The sequence below is a fragment of the Canis lupus genome, chromosome 10, assembly GCF_048164855.1.
Source record: "Canis lupus baileyi chromosome 10, mCanLup2.hap1, whole genome shotgun sequence".
NCBI classification, from domain to species: domain Eukaryota; kingdom Metazoa; phylum Chordata; class Mammalia; order Carnivora; family Canidae; genus Canis; species Canis lupus.
Genome location: NC_132847.1, coordinates 14,554,011 through 14,579,669, shown reverse-complemented (window position 1 = coordinate 14,579,669; position 25,659 = coordinate 14,554,011). Strand labels below are relative to the sequence as shown.

General features: G+C 34.5%; 1 protein-coding gene across 17 annotated transcripts in view; it reads right to left on the bottom strand.

Moving 5' to 3' along the window:
* Window positions 1-25,659, bottom strand: part of CSNK1G3 (casein kinase 1 gamma 3) — a 107,660-nt gene that overhangs the window by 59,837 nt on the left and 22,164 nt on the right. For 15 of the 17 annotated variants that reach the window (XM_072840792.1, XM_072840782.1, XM_072840789.1 and 12 more), the window contains exons 2-4: window positions 13,124-13,551; window positions 5,020-5,060; window positions 601-670 (exon numbers count right to left, since the gene is read on the bottom strand). In XM_072840792.1, the coding sequence (XP_072696893.1) occupies window positions 601-670; window positions 5,020-5,060; window positions 13,124-13,301 (289 nt within the window). In that variant the 5' untranslated portion in view covers window positions 13,302-13,551. Of the gene's footprint in view, window positions 1-600; window positions 671-5,019; window positions 5,061-10,089; window positions 10,168-13,123; window positions 13,552-25,659 lie in introns of those variants that run through there. The other 2 variants (XM_072840799.1, XM_072840793.1) reach the window with 2 other exon arrangements.

The following is a 25,659-nucleotide window of genomic DNA, read 5'->3' as shown; positions in this document are numbered from 1 at the left end:
GGGAGAATCCTGAAAGCCTCTTCCAGGTTCCTGTGACTGCCGGCATTCACTGTTATGGCTATATAAGCAATCTGCATTTTAAAACCACTTTGCCTTCTCCTTGGTGTATATAAAATATCTGTCTTTCTTTTACAAGGACATCTGTGACTGTATTGAGGTGCTATCCAATAATTCAGAATAATCTACCCATCACAAAATCCTTAATTTCATCATTCCTGCAAAGGTAAATTTACAAGTTCCAAGGATTATGATATGGGTATCTTTTATGGGCCACTTTTCAGCCTACCACTGTCCTAAGTCATTTCAGTAACTATAATATCACCAAAAAGGCTAAGACTTTAGAAGTCATATGCATCTTGTATTTTCAAGTTAAATTTTTTTCACAATGTTCCCTATTCATATTAGCACCAACCAAGTAAGCTCCAAAAAAAGTCATAATTAAAACAAAAAGAGAACATTAAGACTCTAGTAAGGAAATGTCTTGTAAGCATAGCCTTAAAGAAGGGATTCATTTTAACCAAATTTAAAATACTATTCTTTTAAACCGAAGAGTTATTATAACAATTTGTTACAAATTTAAAAATTAATACAAGACTTTACCTCCAGATCCTAACTGCTTGTAGAATCTGTATTCCAAATGTAGCTGTGGTGCTCTGGATTTCATGGGCTCCTAATTAAAAAAATAAACAAAAATAACAAAAAATATTTAAATTATTAAAACATCACTAAGCCCCAATTCCAAATGTTCTAAATCTTAATGTCAATTCTTATATAATTTAATATTCTACTAGGCATCTTTCTCTAAGGTTTCTCTTTCTCTAAGGTTGTCAGATCCACATAAAAATCAACTTTACATTCAGTTAAAATCAATTGATGCCATAAATGTACATAAGGTTAAGTGGCTATTAGATGAAGCAGTAAAGAAATCTATATGTCTGACTTTTTGACCCTGAAGAAAATTATACTCTGAACATTCATGGCTAGGGAAATGATAGCCCTTACTCTTTCTCCTCTTTCCAAGAATTCATCTCTGAACTGTGTATTTCTCATGTAAAGGTTCTAGATTAAAAGAAGGCATAGACAAGTGAGAAAGAACAAAGATGAAAGTATGAAAATTTTGACAGGAGCAACAAGAGATTTTTTAATTTAACTAGGGTATAGCTTACAATAAAACACACAGTTTGTAAGCATTAGGTCCATGAGTTTAGTTAAGTACATATATTCCCACAACCACCACCTCAAAAAACCTTTAGAACATTTCCATCATCCTTCCCTCAGAAGCAGTCTGAGGGAAGCTCAAAGCTATCACCTTTGGATGAGTTTCATCTGTTGTTGGATTTCATATAACTGACATTATACAGCATGTTTTATATGTGTGTGTGTCTAGCTTTTTTTCATTCAACATGTTTGTGAGATTTATACACTCAGAGAAACAACATAAAAGCAAGACTCTAGATAGAAGAAATAAATAATAAATGTGTGAAAATATCTGCAGAAAACAGGAAACTATATCATAAAGTAACAGGAAATCTGTACAAGATCCAGTAGGAAAGTAAAACAAAATAACAATATTTAAACAAAACCAACAGAACTTCAAAAAATTTTCTATGACTTCAATAACTGAATTTGCAAACTCAGTCTGCCAGCAAAGTAACACAATAGAAGAAAGACTTTGGAAGATACATGGGAAAATGTCTACAGAACTAGAAAATGTACAATGCCTCTACAGAAATTATATGGAATGCATTATGAAGAAAGAAAAACAGAAAATACAGTGGAAAAAATGAGAGACCTAGACAACACAAGGAGAAAGTCTAACAGACATTTCATAAGAGTCTCAGGAGGACAACAGGGAGAGAAGTGACCAAGAGCAACAAGTGAAGAAGTACCTCCTATGAATCTTCAAGAACTGATGAAAGACAGCAAACCACAAACTCAGGAGGAATACAGATCCCAAACAAAAAGAACTAAAAACAAATCTATGGCCAAGGCATATCCTAATGAAAACTATAACCCATGAAAAAGACTTCAGAAAAAGAATGTGTAAAATCCCAGGGGAACAATTATAGTCATAAGTATTATTTTAAGAGAAAACAATGAGCTCAGCTCTTGAGAGGCAGGAGAGTAAAACAGTTAAAAGCACAGACACTAAAACTACACTGTTGTGAGTTTGAATCCTAAATCCATTACATACTAGCTGAGTGGCTTTGGCAAATTACTTAACTTTTTTGTACTTCTCAGTGTCTTCTTCTATTAGAGGGATAACACTTTATCCTTCTCATTATACCAATATGCATATGATTATTTTATTTGATACATATATACATTTATACGACTTAAAACAGTTCCTTCCACATAGTGAGTGGCTATAATATCTATAAATTCTTCACTTAACTATACAGAAGTACATAACCATAAAATGTAATGAAAGATGCCCCTTATACAATCACCAGTGAAATTAAATACATAACTTATTCACTCACTAAAACTCCCAGATAAAAACAGAAACTCAGATCTAATTTAGGTGAGTCAGTTCAGCTTGATTCCAGTACTTTACTAGCAATAAAATTTTATTACACCACCATATAACAAAAGTCTAACAGGCTGACATTTTCATTATTCATGAACACCAGGTTATTAGATAAGTGCAAACAACAACATATGAGGGTACAAGCTAAGGTCAGATTAACAAATTACCCAGAAACAAACTATCAATCTGAACTAGGATAAGATTAAATAAATGTGAAACTCTTTCTAAGAGAGAGCAGAATGGAAAGTAGTCACTGAAATATGCTCTCTGAACACAACTGTTATCAAAATGCCCCTACTTGTACCAAAATACAGAAATCAGATGGCACTGAAGGTAGAGAGACATATAGCATTTTCAACTGATAACTTTTAAGGCAGGTTCTGAACAAAATTATGTTATGCATTAAAAACAATATATACAAACAAGAAAATATATAAGGAAATTTTATTATTTATTTATAAATTTTATATACATAAATATTTAATAAACTAAGTACCAAAATATGCTCCAATAGTTTATATGAAATGTCTTCTATCTCACCAATATAGTTCTGGATGAATTCAAGGCAAAGGTGATTCTATAAACTTCAAAATACCAGACATAGATCAAAAGAAACTGCCATTTCCACAAAAAAAAAAAAAAAAAAAAAAAAAAACACTATTATTTATGTAGTGTTGATCACTGTGCCTTATAAAAAAGGGGCAAATCAGAGCAGAGGGAGACTGTCCAAAAAAAAGGAAAAAATAACTAAGGGGATAGTGACATGGCACAAAGATAAACTAAAAAGAGTTGTAAGTACATGTGTATATATATAAGACTAAATGATGGGATGCCTGGGTGGCTCAGCAGTTTAGCACCTGCCTTTGGCCCAACGCATGATCCTGGAGTCCTGGGATCGAGTCCCACATCAGGTTCCCTGCATGGAGCCTGCTTGTCCCTCTGCCTGTGTCTCTGCCTCTCTCTCTCTGTGTCTCTCATGAATAAATAAAATCTTTAAAAACAAAAAGACTAAAATGATGACATACTAAATGTTTACTAAGGCATCAGTGGTGCCAAGAGGGTAAATAAGTCCCAAATCTGAGAATAAAAAGATCTAAGGGTCACCAAATTAATTCCTGGAACACACAAGGACAGGTGAGCCTAAAGCAGTGGCTCCTGCTTTGAAACAGTGGTTGATATGTCTTAGCATATCAGTTCAACAACATTCACAAGCTTCTGTGAGTAGAGCTGCTCACTATAGGCTGCTGTGGCAGTACACAGAATTACGGGTGTTGCCACATTCCTGTCCTTGTGTGCCACTCCCACTCCCAACATCACACAATGTCTAGATCCTAGACTGCTGGCCTTGAACATGGAAAAAGGAAGAATTCCAAAGAAGTGAAAGTCAGCAATGCCCTTTCAAACACTGTCCAATGCCTACATCCTGGGCCTCCCTATTGTGATTCATACAAAGCAACCCTTGTTCTGATTTCATGCTCAGAAGGGAACCTTGTCATTTTAACTAGCTTTCTATGCAGATCAGCCTATAGAGACCAAACGTGTCTATACTGATTTGGGCATTCTGAGCATGTCATAGTAAAATACCTCATTTTAAATTAGAAAGTTAACTCTTCTAAATATTTATATCTCTGATAGCTTGACTGATTGTATGAACTGAATGATTACTGTAAATCCACCTTTAATTGTCAGGGTCAATCTTAAGAGATGACCTACTAGACTTCCTATCCTAAAGCTAAAGAGCAAATCTTAAAACTAAAGTGAACTCATCTAGATAAAAGCCAGCCCCAAACTACATGTCAGTCAGCCAGTTTCTTCTGGTGGAGTCACAACCCTCTTGGGCATCTTTACTTCTCAGTGAAAGAAATAGCATTTGTTACATTGAAGCTTGGTCTACAATCACAAAGACACTTCAAATTAAGTAGTACAGTTTTCTATCTCATCCCAAAAGTTTTTCTATTTCTCTCCACTGCCTCTTATTTTAATAGTCTCTCCTTATATATTAATGTCACATTACCCGAATAACAGTGGTTATTTTGGCAGAAGCAAGATTGACAATGGCTAGCAGACTGGAAAAACCAAACCATGATTAACCTCAGGGAAACCTGGCTGGCAAACCAGAGAGAAAAGTTGTGCCTGAAGTAAGTTCAGTCTTATAAAAATTCCCAGATCCCAATTCCTCCAGATAAGAGCTGCCTTACAGATGTCAGAGTTGGCACATTTAGGACTACAGAAAGGTCCCATGGGAGTTTGCTTTCCCCGTTATCCTCCACTCACATCAATAATTTCTGAATCTCTGAAGGTCAAACCATATAAAAAAAAAAAAATATCAATAGAAGCAGAGATTTTTTGGAAGCTACCTGGAAATGTATTTTCAAAGAATGCAATCCTGAAGACTAAGGACATTTATGTCCAAATGCTTGAATCATTAAGCTAACCATCAAAGACAAAACAGGAAATCAATTAAGGAAAAATAAGAAACACGAACTTACCAGTTTAATTGCCACATATTCATTTGTATATAAATTTTTCCCTTGAAAAAGAAAGAAAATATGTCAGTCTACCAAGAATTAATTTTTAAAGATGTATTATGTAAAACTCTACGCTGGTTGAAAAAAAGAGCACAAAATACATTTAAATAAAGCAAAAGGGGGGGGCACCTGGGAGGCTCAGTCCATTAGGGGTCATCCACTCTTGAGGGTCATGTAATCTAGCCCTGCCTCGGGCTCCTCTCTCAGCAAGCAGTGTCCTTGAGATTCTCCCTGGCCTTTACCCTCTGCCCACCTTCCCACGCATGTGCTCGTGCTTTCTCACTCTGTCTCAAATAAACAAATCTTTAAATAAAGCAAAATTGTTTGCTTCCAACTACGCAGCAAAAACTTCAATGACAAAGAAATCTCAAATCTTCAACTCAATGACTTATTTAGCATTTCACCTGGATTCAAAGTAGAAAATAATACTAATAAATATGTTAGCCCACTTACAAAAATGGAAAGATTCTTACTTTGCTGGAATACTGCACACAATACACAAAGTAAAACTACAGTCAAACACCGATTAAGATAAATTTCAAAACCAGAACTCCTACATTAAAAACCAGAATACAATGTGAAAATAAAAAACAAACAAAAAAAAGTGAAAATAAAAAAATTAAAAATGTGAAAATTAAAAAACTGGAATACAAATTATTTTCCCAATCACCACCTAATTTTAAATTCTTCATTATTATGGGATGTATTCTCATTTGAGCTCATATGTAATCTAATAAGTAGATTGAACACATAGAAAATATCTGGACTATATTAAAAATGAAATAAACTAAGAAACATATTATTCTATAACTGGCTCTAACTAGAGGGGGAAAATGGTTATTAGCAACTTACCTTATAACCAAATTAAATTATGAATATTTTTAAATGTAGATATAAACCATAAAACAAGAAAAAATATCACCCAATTTATAGACTCCTTTCTGATCATTTAAAACCAGTGGAAAGGGACACCTGCGTGGCTCAGGGGTTGAGCATCTGCTTTTGGCTCAGGGCATGATCCCAGGTCTGGGGATCAAGTCCCACATCGGGCTCCCTATGAGGAACCTGCTTTTCCCTCTATGTCTCTGCCTCTCTGTGTGTGTGTCTCTCATGAATAAATAAATAAAATCTTAAAAAAAAAAAAAGGTGGAAAAAGATTTTACATAGAGTAGACAGCACAAAATGTGTTAAACCTCTGTATGCTGAAAAAGTTTACCATATACAAAGAACAGGTGAATAACAAATCAAAATAAAGATTTAACAGCTTTACTATGTAAAGAAGTCAAATGAACTACAGTAATCTTCGGCATTGAAAACTGAAAATAACGTAGAAAAATCCAAAGGGGCAGCATCAGTATCCCAAATTACACAGTACAGAAAATTTTGGAATAAGTGTATGAAGACAATTTGATATATAAATTAATGTATTTCTTCACAAGTACAGTAAAAAGAATAAAAAATAGAATGTGATTTCTGAATTTCCAGCATTTTTTCAATAAGCATGTATAATTTTTATGAGAAAAACAGAAAAATGATAGCATATTTTTTAAATTGTGATAGTAACTGGCCCCACTCACATCGGCTGAACACAGAATAGGCAATCACCTACTTTCACACATGTAATTTTCTACCATATACCCCTAACTTCCTTTTCTAAAGCAGCTAAAGGAATGGCAGTAAACCTTTTAAGCAAAATTTCAGTCTCACATATGCACACAGTATTTGTTCATACAGATACTGTAATACTCTTCTGAATTTTGTCCTTATTTTATAAAAATGAATAGGAAAAAAACAAGCATTCATACTAATGCTAAATAGCATAGGGCTCATTACCCATGATATGAGCACAGGGATGGAAATCAATAGGAGTGCCCAATATTTCTTATTGTGAAGAAATACATTAATTTATATATCATGAACATTAATCATGAACATTAAGCTATATTCAGGTACTCACTGATCCCATAAATATGTAAAAAGAAAAAATCATACCAGGAAACATACCATATTCTTAGTCAATTAGTTCAACATTTAGATGTGCCTTCATGTATACTTTTGAGAATACATTATATATGACATTGTAGGCTTCCTCGAGCAGGCACAGAGTGAATCATTTAACGATACAGTGAGGAACTTCATCTTGAGGAACTAGTATCTCACAAAGGAATAATTCTGTTTTGAGTTCAAAGACGGAATTTTTATTTCCTCAGGACGCCTGGGTGGCTCAGTGGTTGAGCATCTGCCTTCGGCTCAGGGCATGATCCTGGAGTCCTGTGATCGAGTCCCACATCAGGCTCCCAGCATGGAGCCTGCTTCTACCCTCTGCCTGTGTCTCTGCCTCTCTCTCTCTCTCTCTCTCTGTGTCTCTCATGAATAAATAAGTAAAATCTTTCAAAAAAAAAAAAAGACTTTGTATTTCCTCAAGACATTATTACCCTTTCACAACTACTATGCATATGATGTTTAGTCACAGGTATCCAAGGAAAAATATCCACAGGACAAGAGATGAAGTTAAATATAGAGTCCACAGAACCAAAATATACCAAATTCTTCTATAAGTACTATTTTTACTGGCATTTATAGGATTAAATGTCTACTTTTAGGTCAGAGCAGAAAGCACTAAATCCTTAAAGCACCCTCTTTTTTTTGAACATTATATATTTTGCTGAACTCAGGATTATATTTTTAAACATGAACAATGATGAAACAATATTACCAATGCATTTACGTCACCTAACATACCTAACACACTTGGCTTTTAATCAAAGTTTGTTTTATGTATGAACAAACAATGTGTAAAGCATGTCTTTGTGTGTATAATGTGAATGAGAAGGAGGGAGTGTATGTGTAAAGTGAATCCAGTTATGACAAGGCTCCAAGTAGAATGGTTCCAATTAACTGACGTTTTAATCCAATTTCAAAGGATATTTCTGGTAGAGCTTTGTGCTACACTGAACTTGAAAAGATGGTGTTACCAATTTGGGGAATTGGGGTGGTAATTATTATAGAAAACTATGTTCTACAGAAACTATATATGTGTTTACAGCAGGAACTACTATTTACCCACCAATAACCAAGCCCTCCATTCTATAATAATAGAAGGACTCAGTATTAAAATGGCTGTCCAACTACAGACTACATTTCCAGCCTCTCTTTCAGCTTGGTGTGGCCATGTGATTAAGTTCCAGGTAGGAGTGGACATAAGGTTTGCCACTCCTCACTTCCAAAATGAATGTGTGCTGTCCTGGCCCTTTTTCTTCCTGCTAGCTGGCTGGCTAGCTAGGAGATAACAGCCAGACCAGCAGTCACCTTACACACAAAGACTAAGGATGCAGAGGTACCTCGACAGCCCTGAGTATGCCCCCTCTGGTTTGTATTATGTGGGAAAAAAAAAAAAAAAACCACAAAAATTATTTTGCTTAATACCACCATATTCTAGGATCTCTTTTTTAGAATATCACAATCTGTTCCTTATTATTACATTTTTCAGTTAAGTTCCATAACATGCTTCAGCTAGTAGCAGTAGAAAATCAATAAGCATAAAAATGATGAATGCACTCAAATCTGTATATTTGATATATATCATAAGGCCTGCAGAATTTTCAATCAAACAATTCTTAAATAAAACCAATCAAACAAGGATTATGAACTACATAGAAGAAACAAAAATATGAGCAGATACTGAAATTCCTGTGGTATCCTTAATTATATCAAAAGTTACAATAACTTTTTTCAGGTACAGTGTCTCATAAAGCTATATGTAACACCCTTGTTTTGTTGTTGTTGTTGTTGTTGTTTTATTTATTTATGATAGTCATACAGAGAGAGAGAGAGAGGCAGAGACACAGGCAGAGGGAGAAGCAGGCTCCATGCACCGAGAGCCCGACGTGGGATTCGATCCCAGGTCTCCAGGATCGCGCCCTGGGCCAAAGGCAGGCGCCAAACTGCTCCGCCACCCAGGGATCCCAACACCCTTGTTTTATGTTCTTTTAAGAGAGAGTCACTCAGGTGTAGCCCCAAGAGGGGACACAGAAGAAGCTCAGGAAAACAAAGTTTATTATGCTCACAGGTCCTAGACAAGGGAGTCACAGGAGAAGTATCATGTTTGGTTCAAGTGGTGGGAGACAGAAACAAAGGAAAGGGAGCTTAGGCCAACCTTTATTGGCATTTCTACAGAAAGCCAAGGCAAGGCAGGACAAACAGTTCAGGATTAACTAGTTGGATTAATTCTCATGGCAAATAATTCCAGGGTCTTTGGACTATATGGTCTCTCTTGTCTTGTACCTACCCATGGGATGATTAACAAAGAAGATTGTCTCTTAGAATACACAGGCCAGACAGAGGAGATAAGGCTCTGGACTGGATACTCTGCAGATCAAAGGCATGCTCCCAACTGAGTCCTTTGCTATGTCTAAGATTAGCTAGCCCCAGCAGGAGCAGTCTCTCCCCATTCCAGAAAGATTTTTTTTAAGATGTCAAAACAGGGATCCCTGGGTGGCGCAGCGGTTTGGCGCCTGCCTTTGGCCCAGGGCACGATCCTGGAGACCCGGGATCGAATCCCACGTCGGGCTCCCGGTGCATGGAGCCTGCTTCTCCCTCTGCCTGTGTCTCTGCCTCTCTCTCTCTCTCTCTCTGTGACTATCATAAAAAAAATAAAATCTTTAAAAAAAAAAAAAAAGATGTCAAAACATAATAGAAGAAAAACAAAAAATATATATATAATAAAACACTATATTTTAGCTAGCTATGTTCTCATTCAGTACCTATTAATATTTCTAGGAGTTTAGGTTAACTAAGCTAGAAAGAGATCTACAAATATGAAGAAGGCAAGCCTCACCACCAATACGTATAAAGATAAAATAAAACCGAAAATACATTAAATTGATCATTTTATAATAAAAAACAAGTAAAAATTTACTATCAATTATTTAAATGTATTTTAGATTATTTACAATGTTTATCTATTTTCTTTTACTCTCAAGGCAATTGGACAGTTTTATGTCCAACCTTTTTTTTTTTCTTAATAATTACCTGTAAGAGCAATTTCAACAATGCATAATACTGTCTCCTCCTGGGGCATTTGAAAATTGCAGGGAAAAGAATTTGGGGCTGTATGCAGAGGTATAACTTTCATTTAGTGCCCAAGAAGACAGAAGTTCTAAACATGAAGTATTTGGAACAGTCCTCTACAAAAAAAAAAAAAAAAACTGTCCAGCTCAAAATGCCAATAGCATCTTTGTTGAAAGTTACTTACCTGTAACATGTATAGCTTGTATTTTTTCTCACCTAATACTAATCACAAAAATTTTAGGGCCAGAAATCAAATATTCAAGAGGAGTAAAATGTTTTAAAGCAAGCACTTTTAGAATCCAAACCAGCTTTTAACATTAGCATGTTTATCCAGGTACATAAAGAATGATGCTCTGAACAACTTTTTTATATAGAGAAATTATCTGGGGCCTTTAAAAAAGGAGTAAAATGCTACTTTCTTTAGTATCCTATCAATAAAAAGGAATAAAATGATTAAATTATCTATATAAGTATAGATGTTATTATATTATATAAAACACAAATACACAGAGTATAGATCATACATTTAAATAAATATATACAAGTATATAATAACCATAGATGGATTAGATACAGATACACAACCAGGTAGATGACAGATGGATGGATGGATGGATGGACAGATGGGCTAATAAAATCATCTTGTTCCTATTACTGATTATTCAAAGACTGGAAAAGAAAGGGACATTTTACTGCTTTTTCACTATATATAGCATATACAGTTTGAGTATATGGTACGCATAGTTTCTCATATTGCCCCAGTAAAACGGTCAGCTAGATTTGTTTTGTGTGTATACACACACACACAGTGAGACATACATACACACACATAAGTGTGTGTGTAAATATATATGCATGTACTTATTTTGAAATAAATTATATGAAACTTTTAAATAAAATTGGCCAATGTACTGTATAGCACTGTAGTCATATCCACAAAGATAGGAAGAATACAAATACATATATATGAAATGTTATATACTTGTGAGTTCACTTACATATATAAATTTAAATAAATATACATACAACATGCCATTGTTTTCATTCTAAAATACAACAAAAATCTTGATACCATCTTTTAAGGGAGGAGAACAATCATTGTCTTCCTAAAACATGGAGGTATAGTGCCGGTCCTTTTACATTATCATCTAAATTTCATCTTCACAGTAAACTAGGAAGCAGAAATAATTCCATTTTAAAGTTGAGGAATGTGAGGCCTCAAGTGGTTACATGACTTATATTTTCCATAATAGCAGGGACAAATTTTATATTTTTCCAGTATTACCAGTGCCTAATCAAGCCTCCCACATGGCAGATATGCAATGCATTTTGACTGGATGGTTGAAGTGTGCTCAGAGTTATACAAGTAAATAATCTTGTTTTTTCTAATTCCTGTATCTGAAACAGTTTAAGAATTTCAAAATATTTAACTCAATATCCTTCAGAAAATAAACTATAAAATATTCACCCTTTCAAATATGTGAGTCCCTACTGAAATGCAAGAGTTGCTGGAAACATCAATCATAGCTCTTTACAAAGTATGTCATTGCCTTTTATTGGCTTGCTTCATGCAAAGATTTAGTGCACATTAACAAAACAAATAGTATTAAAATGAAGGATTAACTACAAATTAGAGTGCTTTACAAGATGAAAAGAAGTAATTGAGTAGATAAACATACAAATGGATTTTTCCTACTAAATAGTAGTAGTGGGATTGTATCTAAGGAAAATTGTAAAGCTAGTTTTTCCTTTTTAGTTCACAAGTTTCCATTCTTGGTAGTCCATTGACCAGTCCTCAAGGAACCTCAGTACTGATGCTCATATAACCATGCTGTCCTCTTCTTATCTCTTCACTCAAGAAAGCCACATCTGTACAGTACTAACATTAGCTAAAAGTCTAGATGCTAGAGGCTACTCTCAGAGTCTTGTCATTAAACTGCTGTGTGACATCTGGCAGGTAACTGTCCCTCACTGAGGTTCAATTGCCTTAAATGTAGAGTTAGGCTTAATTGGATCAATTTACCAAAACTGCCTGATTTAAAACAAACTGAATCAGTTTGTTTTAGGACACTAAAACACTTTGTGTCCTTTCTTAAGAATATAGATTTCTTGGGGCACCTGAAAGCTCAGTGAATTAAGTATCCAATTCTGATTTCAGCTTAGGTCATGATTTCATGATCATGTGACAGAAACCTGCCTAGGGCTCCATGCTGGACATGGAGCCTGCTTAAGATTCTCTCTCACGCTCTCTCCCCCTCTGCCCCTACCCTCCACCCCTACTACCTGCTCTCTAAAAAAAGAAACAAAACAAAAAATAATAATATATATCAGCCCCACCCCAAATGTACTTGGGGGGGGGGGGATGATGGTATTATAATGTAAATTTCACTGATTTTTTTTTTTTTTTTTTTTTTTTGTATTGAGAAAAAAACGGGGAGGGGCAGTTGGAAAGGGAGAGGGAATCTTAAGCAGAGCACTGAGTTCAATGCCGGGGCTCAATCTCACAACCCTGAGATCAGGACCTGAATAGAAACCAAGAGTTGGATGCTTAACTGACTGCACCATCCAGGTGCCCCAATTCTTCTGATTTTTATGCAGTTTCAGTATATTACCTTGACTTTAAGCCATACATACCCTCCTAAAGTGATCAGTTACTACATGTTTTCAAATCGGAAAAAAGTAGCATAAATATCATTCTTAAATAGCACCCTGAAAATGGCTCCTTAAAGGTGTTTTTTCAGCTTTTTAGAGACTTTTTATTTTACTTTCTTTTTCCTCATATTACATATGGGTGATCTCAAGTAAACAGACATTCATATACTAGGGAACTCCTTACAAATGAAAATACAAATACGAAAGAAAGTTCCAACATTTATATTCTTTAAAATTACCACAATTAAATAACTAAGCAATAACAATATCATTTTCATTAGAAAGTACTTTCAGTTTAAAAAAAAATGCTTCCAACATAATGGAATAAACAAAATAGTCTTACCTAATCGTAATTCTCCAAAATTGCCACATCCAATTTTTTTTCCAACTCTAAAGTTAGGTCCAACCATTAAAACTCCAGAGGATGAAGATCCAGTTCCTCGAGTGTTATGTCCCGACCGACCACTAGGTCGTGCCATTCTATCATCTGATTTGTCCTTGTCTTTCTTTTTATTATCCATATCAAGTTTGCGGTACTCCACTTTGAATTCTTTAATCAAGACAAGCACAATGAAATAGGGTATTGTGAGAATAGGTACATCACTATGTTAACTGTACCAGGTGGGTAATTGTTAACATTCAAATTGCAGTAGGTAGTCAGTTAACTGGTGCCTGTTCATCCCATTCGTAAAATTTTTCTTAGTTGTCTTTTCAGCAAAACATGTCTTCGAAGTTCTCTTTTCAATGATGTAAGCTGATATTGATAGAGAGCTAGAACATTAAGAAAAAAAAATAGTCAATTTAAAGAATTAAAAAACAGTTTTGGGAAATTAATAACATAAATGCAAGCAATGAATTACTGCTATTTGTTAATTCCCACTGAAATCAAACCACAGTAGACTTAAGCTAACCATTACTCTCTTTCCTATACTTTAATACCAAAGAGATCACAAAAACAAAGTAAATTGATTAAAAATTAAAAATATAATAGAAATGTACTATTTTATAAGCCAAAATACATTCACTAACCCAGACCTTACAATTTAAAATCATTTCAGTTTACCAGTAAGTCAATATATGATTTTTCACTTAAAAGCAGAAAAGAGAATACATTTTGCAAATTAATAAAATGTTTGAATAAAAATGTCTTCTACATGTCTACACACACATACATACACATTTTCAAAGTCTTTTCAAATATACATTCTCATTTGAGCTTCATTCATTCAAATATTTATTGCCAAATAATTCAAACATTATTATTTTTAACTATAGATGGGAATGGACTTCAGAAGTGGTAATACAAAGAACTTTCTTGTCACCCAACATGGGAAACAGTTAATTCTTATATAACTTTGAACTAGACCTTAAAAAAATAAAATAAAAATAAAAATAACTTCACAAGATTAAGAAATAATGGTAGGCATCAACCTAATAAGGTGGAGAAGGCTGGTTTTCAAATTTTCTAATATATACATGAAAACACTAAAGCTCAAAAAAAGGCTTCTGGAGGAGTCTTCCCCAGTCATGTTCTCTTAGGAATTTCACCCAACTCATATACCTCAATTCTGCAAGCTTAAGCAATCCTCCTACTTTTGTTTGAACAATTTGAATGGATTCCTATTCTTTGCAATTAAAGCAGTGACTTCAAAACATAATCACTAGTAAGGAAACCAGGATCAGTTTCAAGGACTTCTTTTCCTATTTCTGAAACTGATTATATAATACAATCATAACAAGGGTTGAAAGAAATAGTATTTTCTGATTAATTTCCAGCAATCCCCCAAATAGGCAATTAGTTCTAACACCCAATGTGTTCACAAGGTTTCTTATTATATCTGCCATATTCATATTTTGCAGATAAAACTGTAAGCCTCTGTTTGGTATTTGTAAAACTGAATGAGTTCTACATATACTGTTTATTCTGTTTCCAAATATAATACAGTAACTGATAGTAAACTTCCCATCCTGCTATAAGTAACTGTAAAAATGGATAAAGCTTATAAAGCATCTGTTTTCAGGTATTGAATAACAGGCACTGCAGTCTGTGATCTTTGAGAAAAAAGCAAACACAAAAGGAAATCCCACCTTTACCCAAGCTCAAGGGAGTGATAATTTTCTGACTATAGTACAGGAGGTGAAAAAAAAGGTAGTACACAGTGATCACAGATCAGTCACTATTGAAACAAGTGAAATTTCAGGATGTGGTACACAAGGTGAAGCAGTGGGTCAGTGCTGGGGGTAGGTGGTGGTAGGCAGAAAGCTAGACTACATGCATGGGTGGCAATATTCTGAAATATCTAGTAGACAATGGCTACTATGGGGTTAAATGAATAATAAACATTACAAACACTTCACAGTCCTGGGAGAGGTTTAAGTTCATATGTAGTCGTGGTGGAGGAACCTCATTAATATCCCAGGAATTCAGCTGAGACATCACAAAGACCAGGTCAAAAGAGTAAGGACCATAATCTAGTGTAAAGACTACCCTACACTGGCTCAACTAAAGCCTAAAACCAAGCTTAGATAGGATTAAGAATATTATCAATTAAATTAACCCCATTCCACAACAAAACTCAACATACTTAAAAAGACAAAAGACCCAAACACTTAACAATGTTGAATTTATAATGTCTAGCATACAATTAAAAATTATCAGACATACAAAATAAGCAGAAATGTGACCCACAGCCAAGAAACCAAGCTGTCAAAGGAAACAGACTCCAAGAAAGAAACAGGACTTTAAAACTACTAAATACCTGTTAAAAATCTATTAAAATGAAAAAATAGAACAGGGCAGAAAAAATTTTTTGAATAAATAATGGTTCAAACTATCCCAAAGTCAGTGGAAAATATTAACCTACAAATTGAGGAAATGTTAAATTAAAAAAAAAAAAAAAGAGTACTGGAAATTAGAGATGTACTCTAGGAATATTAATTTCCTTAAAAGATAAATTACTGTTTAAAGCACAAATAAGGGGATCCCTGGTGGCTTAGTGGTTTAACGCCTGCCTTCAGCCCAGGGTGTGATCCTGGAGTCCCGGGATCTAGTCCCACATCGGGTCCCTGCATGGAGCCTGCTTCTCCCTCTACCTGTGTCTCTGCCTGTGTCTCTGCCTCTCTCTCTCTGTCTCTTTGTCTCTCTCTCTCATGGATAAATAAATAAAATCTTAAAAAAAAATTAAAGCACAAATAATTGTTTAGTGTCATTTATAATTAAAATGGAAGTAAAATATGACAACACAAATGGGGGTTAGTATATGGAATTACAGTATTTTAAGATTGTTGTATTTGTGAGCAATGATGTGATTCAATATGAAATGACCAATAACAAGCAAAGAATATATAGATTAACACTTAAGCCAAATACAAAAAAATTAACTGCAATAGGAATAACTAAACAGTGAAGACAAAATATAAAAATAATAAACATTTGATTAGAACAAGAGAGAAAGAAGACATGAGACAAAAAAACAAACAAACAAACAAACAAACAAACAGAGCAAGACACTATACTCCAAAATACATACAGGACTTTGAAAATGGACCATAATCTCAAAAGGGAAAAACTGTCAGACTATATTAAAAAGCAACATCCAGCATTATTAATCTGTAAAAAACTATTTCAAATACAAAGACACAAAGATACTAAAAGACACAAAGATGTACTATGCAAACTGATGTGTAAGAAAGCGTGAGAAGCTATAGTACTATCATACAAAGTAAACAGCAAAACAAAAGAAAGCTCCAAAGATATAGAGGTCCATTTCATAATGCCAGAAATATCAATTAAGCTGAAAGATATAAAAATCATAAATATGAACAAGCAAAATAAGAAACTGAAAAAAAAAAAAACAAAAATTAACAAAACTAAAACTAAGAAAACCAAAGAGAAAAAAAGACCATCAAAGTTGAAAATGTTAACAATGGGTGGCTCAATCAGTTGAGCAATCAACTCTGGATTTTGGCTCAGGTCATGATCTCAAGGACATGAAAACAAGACCCACAACTGCAGGCTCCACACACAGCAGGAAGTCTGCTTGAGATTCTCTCACTCTCTCTCTTTTCTTTTGCTCCTCCCCAACTTACATACATACTCTCTCTAAAATAAATAAATAGGGAAGCCTGGGTGGCTCAGTGGTTGAGCGTCTGCCTTCAGCTCAGGGCATGATCTGGTCTGAAGATTGAATCCGGCATTGGGTTCCCTGTGAAAAGCCTGCTTTTCCCTCTGTCTATATTCTCTGCCTCTCTCCGTGTCTCCATGAATAAAAAAAATAAAATATAAAATAATTCTTTAAGAAAATTAAAAAGGAGGCAAAAATAACAGGATATATATTGATGCAGTAGATCTAAATCAACTACTCTGCACCTAACTGACATTTATAAAATACAACATACAAATACAATTATATAGAATAATAATATTTCCTTTAAATGTTCACCAAGAAAGATCATCATATGCTGTATCATTATTTAAGTCTTATATAACTGAAATTTACAGAGCACATTATCTGATCACAAGCAAATTAATAAAGGTTCAAAAACCATATGATATCCAGAAAATCCCCAAACATCTGAAAATTAAATAAACTTTTAAATAATTCATGAGTTGAAAATAAATCACATGAGAAATTGGGAAAAAACTCTAACAATATAATAATGAAACATTAAATTTGTAAGCTGATTCTAGGTCAACACTTAGAACAAAATCAGTTTTAAATGTCTAGATTAGAAAACGTTTTAAGGCAATAACCTAGGTTTTCTTCTTAAAAAGCTAGAAAAGAACGAATTAGACATAACTTGAAGAAGTACTTTAATAGAGCTATTGTTAATATCCCATGGACTTATATGAAAATATAGTCTTAAGGGGGATTCCTGGGTGGCTCAGCGGTTTAGCACCTGCCTCCGGCCTAGGGCGTGATCCTGGAGTCCCGGGATCGAGTCCCACATCGGGCTCCCTGCATGGAGCCTGCTTCTCCCTCTGCCTGTGTCTCTTGCCTTTCTCTCCCTCTCTGTGTCTCTCATGAATGAATAAATAAAATCTTTAAAAATATATATATAGTCTTAATGAGTGAAAACAGGAGTTCTCAGCAGATAAATGCCAAAATATCATTTTAAAAAATGAAAACTCTAGAATAAAAAGACTCATATCTGAAATGAAAAGCTTCACTAGATACACTTAAAAACAGACTAAATAAAGCAGAATACAGTGTCAATGAACCTGAAAGGAGATCCAAAGAAATTATCCCGGAAGCAAAATCAATGAAGTAGAAAATTTACAATAAAGAAAGAAAATAAAGCCAAAATATTCATTCTCTGAAAGTGGTCAATAGAACAGACAACTCCTAGCAAAAATGACCAAAAATAAAAGAAAAATATGCAAAGAGATAATAACAATATTGAAAGGGACATCACTGAAGATCTTACAAATTTTAAAAAGATTGAGGACAATTATGAGTAACTTTATGCCAATAATTTGTGAACCCAGATGAAATGGACAAATTTCTTGGGGCACCTGGGTGGCTTGTCAGTTAAGCAACCAACTCTTGATTTCAGTTCAGGTCATGATCTTGGGGTCATGAGATCCAGTCCCCCCACTGGGTTCCACACTCAGCATGGAGTCTGCTTGTCCTTCTACCTCCCCCCACAATTTATGTTCTCTTTCTAAAATAATTAATTAAATCTGTTGGTTTTTTAATGGACAAATTTCTTGAAAAATCCAACATAGGGTTATAAAATGAAACAGAAAATAGCAATTTAAAAAAATCTCTCAGATACTTGTGTGAAAGAAGTCAAAGTACATATTACATGGTTCTAGTTTCATGAAGTTCTACAATCAGAAAAAACAAGCTGCGGCGATAGAAATCACATCAGCGTTACCTAAGGTGTTGGGAAATTTGAGTGAAAAGTATCATGAGGAAACTTTATAGGGGGAAGGAAATATTCTACATCTTAACCAGGAAACGATTACACAGATGCATAAATTTGTCCAAACTCATAAAATAATACTTAAAACCTATGCATTGTATTGAACACCACGGACACTTCAAAATGGGACTTTTAGAAATAACCCACATCCAAAAAAATTAATGTCCTATCTGAAAGACCATTTTTTTCCCTCCTGTAACATTATCATAAAAGTCACCTGAAAAATGCTACTTTTCTTCAAGTAATGAGTATATCAGTACTTTACTTTAGAAGCTTTCTTTAAAGGGTCTTTCCATATTTCGATTACTTCTATTCTGGAAGTAACTTTCCTTGTGCAATTTTTCATGTTACTTTCAATATGTAGATTTTTCTTCATATTCAATGAAATGCCCAAAACACATTCTACACGTAATAAGAAATCAAATAATAAAGCAGAAACGCCCCCTTGGGATACCCACACCCCCTTCCTCCATCCCATCTGCCCATGCAGAGGTAATAACCATTACTTTCAGTTTGGTGTGTATGCTCTAGACCTTTTTTGTAATGTACGCACATACTTATACACAGCAATATTTATAGGTTTGCTTGCTTGCTTTACAGAAGTCCTGATAAAGCCTCTGAAAAACCAACAGCATCTCGCAAAAAAAACACCTTTTGAAAGCGTTTCATAAAGGACTTCTGCCCGTTCATCTTCATACACCTTTACCCAATGTGAACTGTAAAGGAGCAAGGGCTAGCATAAGGAAAGGGGGGAGCAAAAGTATGAGACAACACCAAATCCCTTTCTGAAAGTTCCAGAGGCAAGAGCCCAGCCTGAAAGTGGGAGGTAGGGAGACAGTGGTTAAAAGAAGCAATGAATTAGCTTAAAACTGAACCTCAAAACAGGAATAGATATTTTTAACACGTGAAAATAAGTCCATTACTAAAAGTGAACTTATCCTAATCAATATGTGACAAGAAATCAATGGAAACTAAGATATCATCTACGAGTGGGCAAGGGAGAATAATCAAAGTAGATATCTGATAATATTGGTTAATGAGAAATGAAGCTGTTTCCTGTTAAACTCTATCCAGTTCACCACATTCAAGAAACTCTTCATAAACGTGTAATAATAGATTTTTTAGTCCTTAAAGGATTTTTACAAACTAGATTTTTAATTAAAATATTTTATTAAGAATGGATAATAATGCAAATACTATCTAACAGTATTAAAATCAACTACAAGTTTGGCTATTAGCTATAGCCATAAATTCCAGTGTATAAGCTAAATCCAGCCTGTGGCTTATTTTGTACACTGCGAACTGAAAATGGTCTTTACATTTTTTAATGGAGAGGGAAAAAAATTGAAAGAATAGTAACATTTTATGAAACATGAAGATTACATCAAATTTTATTCTCAATAAACAAATTTATATTTAGGAATGAATCCATGTTATAATTCATTTACATGTTTTATGGCTGCTTCATGCTTCATAAGTTGAGTAGTTGTGAGCCCCTATGTGGCATGCTTGTCATTTCCCACTACTGCATAGCACACCACAAATTGCTATGACTGTCCTGCTTTTAAATCACAGTGGAGTATGGACTACGTATTTCAAATCAGATGGTAAAGCACTGGTGTTCATTATAACAATATATTAAGAATGCAATATACCTAGACGTGTTCAAGGTGTCAGCTAGGCTGCATTCTCATATGGAGGCTTAAGTAGGAAAGAATTCTCTTGCAGGTCCTTTCAGATTATGGGCAGAATTCACATTTTTCAATATAAAGAGCCACTGCTTTTATATGTCTCTGGGAAAGAGTAGACCCTCAGGTCCTACCCGGTGCCTGTACTTCCTAGAAGCTGTCTACATATTGCCATGTGGGCTAATCCCACATAGCCAATTACTTCCTTCAGTCCCCAAAAAGAATCTCTAACTCTAATTTTCAAACAATGAGTTTTATACAAGGTAATATAACTTTCTCCAATACCTAAGTTCCTATCTTTGTACCCTGCTGCAATACAACAGTTCTCCCAGGTCTTGGGATCCTCATTATCTGCTTCCAGACTGCTCTGATGCTACCTGTCTATGAAGAATTAGAAAAAAGAAGTCTTTGAACATCAACTAATAGTGAAGACGTGGGCAAGGCTTTCTCTATCTGTGCTTCTTTTGATATTTATAAAATAAGATCAGACTACATTCCTAAGGATACTCTTACATTATCCACAGTATTAAAACCGCCTGTCGAATCTGATGACAACGACTCTTATTACATATAATTTTGTGACCTCTGAAACTAGTACACTGCTGAACATGTAGGTAGTCTGATTAAATGAATTCCTTCCATCTCTAAACATTTCCAGGTTTTAGTTGTATGCTTCTGACTTATCACAAGATGGCCTAAACATCAGGCTCTTCATTCCCCTGAATACCTCGGTGAGCATCATTCATATATGCCAACCACGGTGCTACCAGTGCACCCAAGAATTTCCTGGATGACAAGGCATTCCCTTGCCCGAATTACTCTGTTAACACTGTCTGCATTTCTGCTTTCTGTAGTGATTCATCCTAGCACCAAAGAAATATCAGGTCTGAAACTGAAGATATTCTTTCAAATATACTTAACAGCAATATATCATGAGTCACAAATACAAATGCCCAAACAAGTAAGGCAGGTAACATTCATGAGTAAATTAAGCAGAGAAGACAAGACTGGGGACTACAGCAAACTGAAAAGCAAATACTTGATTTAAAAGGGGCAGCTATTACTTAGCTGTAAACAATATCATAGCCATTCAGGAATCTACACATGCAAAATTCTCAAGAAAATCCAGAAGCCTGTATTTCTTTTTTTTTTTTTTAAGATTTTATTTATTTATTCATGATAAACATAGAGAGAGAGAGAGGCAGAGAAACAGGCAGAGGGAGAAGCAGGCTCCATGCAGGGAGCCCGATGTGGGACTCGACCCTGGGTCTCTAGGATCAGGACCTGGGCTGAAGGTGGGATGCTAAACCGCTGAGCCACCAGGGCTGCCCGAAGCCTGTATTTCTATGTGAAATTTCTATAATTGCTATTTGCTGAGCACTTTAGATTCTCAAAACCATATGGTACTATTAGAACGAATTCCTATTTTTTACCAACAAGGAAACTAAAATTGAAAGAAATTACACTGCATGACCAGTATTATGAAGTTAGGAAGTGGTACACTGAGAATATGATTAACGAAAAATAGAATTCCTCAGTTCATATTCTTACCCACTTTATCTCCCACTGTTGTTCCTGCTAACTGTCTAACCTCTCAAAATACAGACTATCCTTTCTAGCTACATCTGCAGGCTGGGACTGCTCCCTTTGGCCAGCCAATATTCTCAATATGTATAACATCTCAATGTTGTCAGACCCTAATCTGAACCAATCTGGGGTAAGGGCGGAACCCACCATTCAACAAGCTCCATTCATGTACATAGGGCTCCAAGACATTTATGAACAAAAAGACCGATCACCCTCCCCCTCCCCCTCTCCCCTCCACACACACACTGAACAAAAGAAACAAATCATTATCCTACAAAATTGCAGAGTGCTATCTTACTATGATACATATACCTTTCTATTGCAATATTTTATTTTTTAAGAGTTAATCATTGTAACAATGTATATCCATATCAATAAAAACACTTGGAGACGTGAAATAGTCATAAACTTTTGGAAACTGGGAAGAAAAGCACATACTGACACATGAAACCATGAAGGAAGCAAAGTCCCAAACTAAGTGTCAGAAAAAACAACAGGTAAATCAGGAACCAGTCTGCTACACAGAAGTTCGCCAAGACTTCCTAAAGGAAGCTAGGCGAAAGAGTAAAGCAAGAATGAAAAACAGAAGGAAGACAGGCAAATTACAAGAATGAGAAAACTGTTACTATTATTTCCTGTGTAAAGGAACAAAACAAAACAAAAACAAATCTCTAAGGAAACCAAAGGAGGTTCCAAAGGAGAACATAAGGGAGGGAAAATTATATTCTGGCATCACAAAATAAAAACTATCCCCATTTGGCATTCTGAAGAATTATTTGCCCAAAGACTGGTTCCCTGAGTTGGCACTCTAATGTGGAATCTAATAAGTCAATAAGCACCATCATGTATACGTGATTCCAAGAGACTGATGACAATCCAGAATCACTAGATTTGTGAAGAAAGCTAATTATACAAAAGAAAACTACAAACAAAAAAGCAAAGAAAAAACATCAAAAAACTACATCACTCACACAAAACAAGAGAAAAACAACAAAAAATAAAAACAATTAGATCCTCAGAGGATTTTGAGAAAAACAGTAACATAGAGAAAGATAAAATAATGCTACATTAAATGGTCTTTTAAACAAAGACCAAGGATGGAAATCATCTGAAAATGTAAAACAAAAATAAGAAAACAAATATAGGAAAAGAGAATGAAGCAATCCAACACCTCCAATTTCCAAATGATAATTGTAATTAATCCAGAGGACAGGGAAAATTAAGAAAAAAATCTTTTTTCAAAGAAAACTTTTAGCTACAACAAAAAGGGCCCATAGAATGCTAATCATGAAATATATCCCCTATTTTTTCCACCATTATTTATTTAAAACAACCAAGTATGGAAGCACCCCAAGTGTCTATTGATAGATGAATAAAGAAGATACAATATAAATTAAAATGGAATATTATTCACCCATAAAAAAGAATATAATCTTGCCATTGGCAATAACACAAATGAAGTGAGAAAATATATGGTTAGGCGAAATTAGTCTGAGAAACAGAAATACCACATGATCTCACTCATGTGGCATTAAGAAACAAAACAAACAAATAAAGGAATAAAGGAGAGAGGAGGCAGACAAACCAAGAAACAAGATTCTTAACTACAGAGAACTGATACTTACCTGACAAGAGGTGGTGGGGGGTGGGGGGAAGATGAACGAAATAGATGAAATATGTGATGGGAATGAAAGAATACACTTACCACAAAGAATACTAAGCAAGATATAGAATTGCTGAATCACTATATTGTATACCTGAAACTAATAGGTAACTGTATATAAACTATACTGAAATTAAAATTAAAAAAATGAAAACTTTTAAAAGATAATTAACCCTAGCATACTACTTGGTTCTCTTGTATGTCCTAACAGTGCAAGCATGGATAATTCATTTTCAGCTTTTAGAATCAATCTTACCCAAAAAAATGCAAGATACATGTAATAGAAGAGAATACAAATTTTTCCAACCTTGATACAACTGACAAATGCTCAGCTCTTAAGAGGCAATAGAAGAGGTCAAAGAAACAACAGAAATAAGAATATCTGCACCTTACAAGAATATAGACGAAAGATATAATGTAAAATTGTCTGAAACATAACAGACCTAACAGTGGAATTAAAGTGTCAAAAGAAAGCAAGAGAGGAAGTAAACATAAAAACTACTTAACATTTAAAAACAGAAGGGTTACTGGGAAAGTAATGTGTGACTGAAAATTTCATCACTCTTGGAAAATTTTAAGATAATGAATCCACGAAAAAAGACAATTTTACTTCTTCCCTTCCAAGTTAAATATCTTTCATTTATTTTTCTTGTCTGACTGCTATGGCTAGGACTTCCAATACTATGTGGAATACAGGTGGGGAGGCGGGTATTTTTGTCCTGGTTTTCATCTTGGAAAAGCTTTCAGCCTTTCACCATTAAATATGATGTTAGCTGCAGGCTTGTCACACGTGGTCTTTATTAAGTTGAGGTACCATTCTTTCTATACATAATTTCTTAACACTTTTAACATCAACGAAATTTGATTTTTGTCAACAATTTCTTCTGAACCTATTAAGGAGTTCATACTTTCATCTTTTTTTCTGTTACTGTGGTGTATTACACTTATTGATTAGCAAATGTTGAAACATCCTTCCATTCCAGGTTCAAATTCCACTTGATTATGGTGTATGATCCTTTAAATATTCTGGTAAATTTAGTTTCCTACTATTTTGGGAAGGATTTTTGCATTTATACTTATGAGGGATATGGGTATGCAATATTCTTTTCTTGTAGTGCCCTTCTTGCTTTGGCAGCTGGGCAATGTTGGCCTCGAGAAATGACTTTAGGAGTATTACCTCCTCTTCAATTTTTGAAAGAGTTTCAGGAGAACTAGGGTTAATTTTCCTTTATATGTTCAGTAAAATTCACGAACAAAGCCATCTGTTCCTGGTTTTTTGTTTTTGTTGTTGGGAGATTTTTGATCGCTAGTTCAATCTCCTTAGTTAGACGTCTATTCCGATTTTCTCTTTCTTCCTGAGTCTTAGTAGGTTGTTTATTTCTAGGACTTTATTTTTTCAGATAACACAATTTGTTGGCATATAATTACCTACAACAGTCTCTTATGAGTCTTTGTATTTCTGCAGTATCAGTTGAAGTATCTCCTCTTTTATTTCTAATTTTGAGTCTTCTCTTTTTTTCTTAGTCTAGCTAAGCCTTTCATCAATTTTCTCCTGAAAATACAGGTCTTTTTGTGATCTTCTCTGTTATTTTTCTAGCTTCTATTTCACTTCTTTTGGCTCTGATCTCATTATTTCCTTCCTTCAGCTAACTTTAAACTGTTTGTTCTTTTTCTAGTTCTTTTTTCTCCACCTTGAGGTATAAACTTAGGTTCCTTTATTTAAGTTCTTTCTTTATTAACATAGGCACTTATCACAATAAATTTCCCTCTAACAATTGCTTTTGCTGTATCTGGTAAGTTCTGGTATAACGTGTATCTGAAAACTCTACCAAAAACTGTTTGCTATAATGAACACATTTAGTAATGTTACAGGATATAAAATCAACATACAAAAATCTGTTGAAATTCCATACACTAACGACAATGCTCTGACAGAAAAATTATGAAAGCAATTCCTTTTACAGTACGATCAAAAAGAATTAACTATTTAGAAATAAATATAACCAAGGAGGT